Source organism: Microtus ochrogaster, unplaced genomic scaffold (assembly GCF_000317375.1).
Source record: "Microtus ochrogaster isolate Prairie Vole_2 unplaced genomic scaffold, MicOch1.0 UNK50, whole genome shotgun sequence".
In the NCBI taxonomy this organism is placed as follows: Eukaryota; Metazoa; Chordata; class Mammalia; order Rodentia; family Cricetidae; genus Microtus; species Microtus ochrogaster.
In genome coordinates, this window is record NW_004949148.1 from 314,047 (window position 1) to 318,047 (window position 4,001).

The following is a 4,001-nucleotide window of genomic DNA, read 5'->3' on the forward strand; positions in this document are numbered from 1 at the left end:
CATCACCCTGGATGCGTTGATTTTTGCATCTTTATATTTGCATTTTGGTAGTCCTATGTAGTCTATAAGATTAGGGTGAATATTTGAATAGATACATGCTGTAAAGCAGTTAGTAATGTACCAGCCAAGTGGAAGCCGTAAATTATTACTAACACTTACCCTTTCTTTAGCTTGGCTTCTTCCTATTCAAATGATTCCACTGTACATTGGTTCAGGACATTAAATTCTACATCTACCTCTATGTTGCTTACGTGAGTGGCCATTCACATACAGCTTTCCTGTGGTTCTTCACCGTTTTGCATTGTGAAAAGCAGTGTTTGAATAGGTTCTTCTTTGGAGCTTTCTTTTTGTCTTTAGACTACACTAGTCTTTCAGATTAGTGAATGATAAAGTTATCACTTTAGTGTAGTCATGGCTCAGATACAAAGCCAGGCTACTTAGTATGTGCCTGTACATTTCTCATATGACCCGTGAAAAATAAAAACTGTTGAAATAGCTCCAGAAAGCTCAGATACCATAGACACCAAGACTGTGAGCTGTAAATACAGAATGTTCCACTTTCCCCCAGTTATCAATTTACCAATATTTACTGATTTCTCACTATGTGCTAGGCCCTCGTTCGACTGCTGTTTCATTTACTAGGGAATGAATGTAACCCTAGGTGTCTGGCTCCCAAGTCTGACTCTCTTCTATAGTCTATTAATGCACTTATGGACATTTGTGTCATGTCGCCATTTATCAGGGAAGATAAATTTTCCCTTTTTATTCTCAGCAGAACCATGCACCAAGGAAACCGAACTACTGTCTCTGGATTCTTCCTCCTGGGACTCGCAGTGGGGTCTGAGCAGCAGCTGCTCATCTTCACAGTGTTTGTATCCATGTATCTGGTCACTATGGTGGGAAACACACTTATCATTCTGGCTATTATCAGTGATACTCACCTCCACAGCCCCATGTACTTCTTCCTTGCCAATCTATCCTTCACTGACATCTGCTTCATGACCACTACAGTCCCTAAATTGCTGGCAGACATTCAAACCCGGAATCCATACATCTCTTTTGAAGGATGCCTAACACAAATGTATTTTTTTATGCTCTTGGTGGACCTGGACAATTTCCTTTTGGCGGCCATGGCATACGACCGCTACATTGCCATCTGTCACCCATTACAGTATGTTGCACTGCTAAGTCCCAAGCACTGTGCCCTGTTGGTTGTGATTCCATGGGTTATCTCTAATCTTGTCTCAGTACTGCATGTCAGTCTACTAAGACGCTTGCTTTTCTGTGAACGGAGAGTAGTCCCACACTTCTTCTGTGATCTGGAACCCATGTTGAGGCTTGCTTGTTCAGACACTAAAATCAACAACTTGCTCATCCTCGTTGTTGGGGGAGCAGTTATCTTCATCCCTTTCAGTTTCATTCTCCTCTCCTATGCACTTATTGGCGCTGCTGTGCTTGCTGTCCCCTCTGTGAAAGGGAAGTGGAAGACATTTTCTCCCTGTGGCTCCCAGCTCTCAGCAGTGTCCCTCTTCTATGGCTCTATTGTTGGCATCTACTTTCTTCCTGCTTCTAGATACTCTGCAGAAAGGGATAAGGTGGCTGCCTTCACGTATACAGTTGTAACCCCCATGATGAACCCTTTCATCTACAGTCTAAGGAACACAGACGTAAAAAGGGCACTGAGGAGGCTACTCAGCAAAAGAAATTTTTTTTTGAGTTGGTGAACTCTGCCATATAGACATCTTTAGCAACTTTAAAAAACTGGAAAGGCCGAAAAAGACCCAGGACCTAAGGCTCCTCCGTACCATTAGCAGTTTTCCTTCCACCAACTTCAGTTCTGTCCCCAAATTCTAGTTCAGAGTTATTTCATCATAATGAAAAGAATCATGGCAATGAAACAAAACAACAATACTCCTTTATTTTACCTCATATTCTTCATTGCTTACATAAAATATCTTCCTTAAATAAATTCAGAAATGTATAGTCAAGGCTTAATAATTCCCTCCTAATTTATCAATTGAGTTTTTTTCTTCCTCAACTAGACTTTACATACTAAATTGTAAATATTAAAAGAAGAAGGAATGGAGAAAGGGAAGTAAGGAAGAAGAGAGGCGATAAGGGGGAAGAGAAGGAAGGAGGGGAAGAGGGAGGGAGGGAAGAAAGGAGGGAGGGAAGAAAGGAGGGAGGAAGGAATGAATATTACTTAAAATACCTTTTATAGATGAAACAATGATAATGTTACAACTTATAAAGAATAACTTCTTTCTATAACTCTTTGACATAAACATTATGGTGTTTTCATGTGCTGTGTAAGAAAGAAAGGATGTATTATGAGAAGAAAGTGCAGAGCCAAAGCACAACAAGTGACCTCTCCTTCTATGTGCCCTACAGAAGCTCTGTACCAATTAAATTCTTCTGCAGTTCTGCAATTATGACTCAGCACCCCCTATGTTTCCACACTCACTATGCTTCAACCGCTCTTGGCACACTCTCTATTGTAGCTACATTGGACAGTTTCTCATTCCTTCAGCAGTCTATGAATTTGCACACTCTAGTCTTTGTCATTTATGTGACAACACATAAAAATATCTTACTAGTTACAATCCATGTGTTGTCCAAAGAACTCTGAGCTCTTGGAGGAGAGGAGGATGATTACGTTATATTAACCTCACAGCTTTTGCCAGAAGGTAACTCTTGAAATAGAGTAGGTACTCAGTAAGATGAATTGAATGAAATAGAAATTTTCCAGAAAAAGAATATGTAGGCTTTTTTCTCTGTTGATTTTTTGTTGGTAATTCTTGATAAATTATCAAATTGTTCTGATCTTCAGTTTTCTTCTAGTACATACTAAGAATTAGTCATGCTAATGTCTATTTCCTATCTACTTCTGTTGATCATAAAGAATAGTTAGTGATTAAATTTGTCTGAGATAGAAGGCTGTAAAAATTTCCATATTAGATAGGTACCAATATTAATTTTTATTGCTGGATGATCACAGGTTGTCATTCTGAAGAATATCTTCTCCTATTGAGGTGAGTTTCTGACCCCACGGCGCCTGCCAGGGACAGGGAACTCAGAAGTTCCTCAACCCCCTATCCTTCTTAGGCTCTCTGCAGGGCCTCTACTCCCTGCATACTTCCTCTTTCTTCCTATCCCACCCAGCTTGCATCCAGAACCCTCCCCACTTCGGCCCCCCTGCCCTCTTTGGGCACATAACATCACCCAGCTCAGCCTGTCTGTGTGCTGGGTCCGAATCCTCAGGGCAACCAAGCAGGCAGGAGTTCCTTTGTTTCTATAGCCTGCCTGCACCAAGCAAGGTAGGTGCTTTGTTTATGAGCTACCCAACCAGCACGGAGACCTGATCTCTCGGTGCCAGGAGAGCCAACATTGGGGTGAGTTCCTGACCCCACAGCGCCTGCCCAGGACAGGGAACTCAGAAGTTCCTCAACCCCCTATCCTTCTTGGGCTCTCTGCAGGGCCTCTACTCCCTGCATACTGCCTCTTTCTTCCTATCCCATCCAGCTTGCAACCAGAACCCTGCTCACTTCGGCCCCTCTGCCCTCTTTGGGCACAAAACAATCACCCAGCTCAGCCTTTCTGGGTGCTGGGTCCAAATGCTCAGGGCAACCAAGTGGGCGGGAGTTCCTTTGTTTCAATAGCCTGCCTGCACCAAGCAAGGTAGGCACTTTGTTTATGAGCTACCCAACCAGCATGGAGATCAAATCTGGGTGCCAGGAGAGCCAGCATTGGGGAGAGCCAGCATTGGGCATGGAGATCTGATCTCGGCAACAGGAGAGCCATCACTGGGAAGATACATCAATAGTCAAGGAGACCTGATCTGGTAAAAGAAGATCCATAGGGGAGCATTTGGAGGAAGAGATGGGTAGGCACCAATGCAAGAATTCACCCAACAATCTGAAAAGCAACATGAAGCCACCAGAAAGCAGAGACCTCACAACGGGAGGACATGAACACCTTAATCAAGAAGAAGTAGAAAAGAT

The 4,001-nt window shown here is 42.9% G+C and overlaps 1 protein-coding gene across 1 annotated transcript; it reads left to right on the forward strand.

The window, feature by feature from the left end:
• Positions 1 to 725: 725 nt before the first annotated feature.
• LOC101985404 (olfactory receptor 1468-like) lies at positions 726 to 1,724 on the forward strand. The gene has a single exon (XM_005369519.3). It carries the CDS (start codon positions 726 to 728, stop codon positions 1,722 to 1,724), a length of 999 nt encoding a protein of 332 aa, XP_005369576.2.
• Positions 1,725 to 4,001: the final 2,277 nt, after the last annotated feature.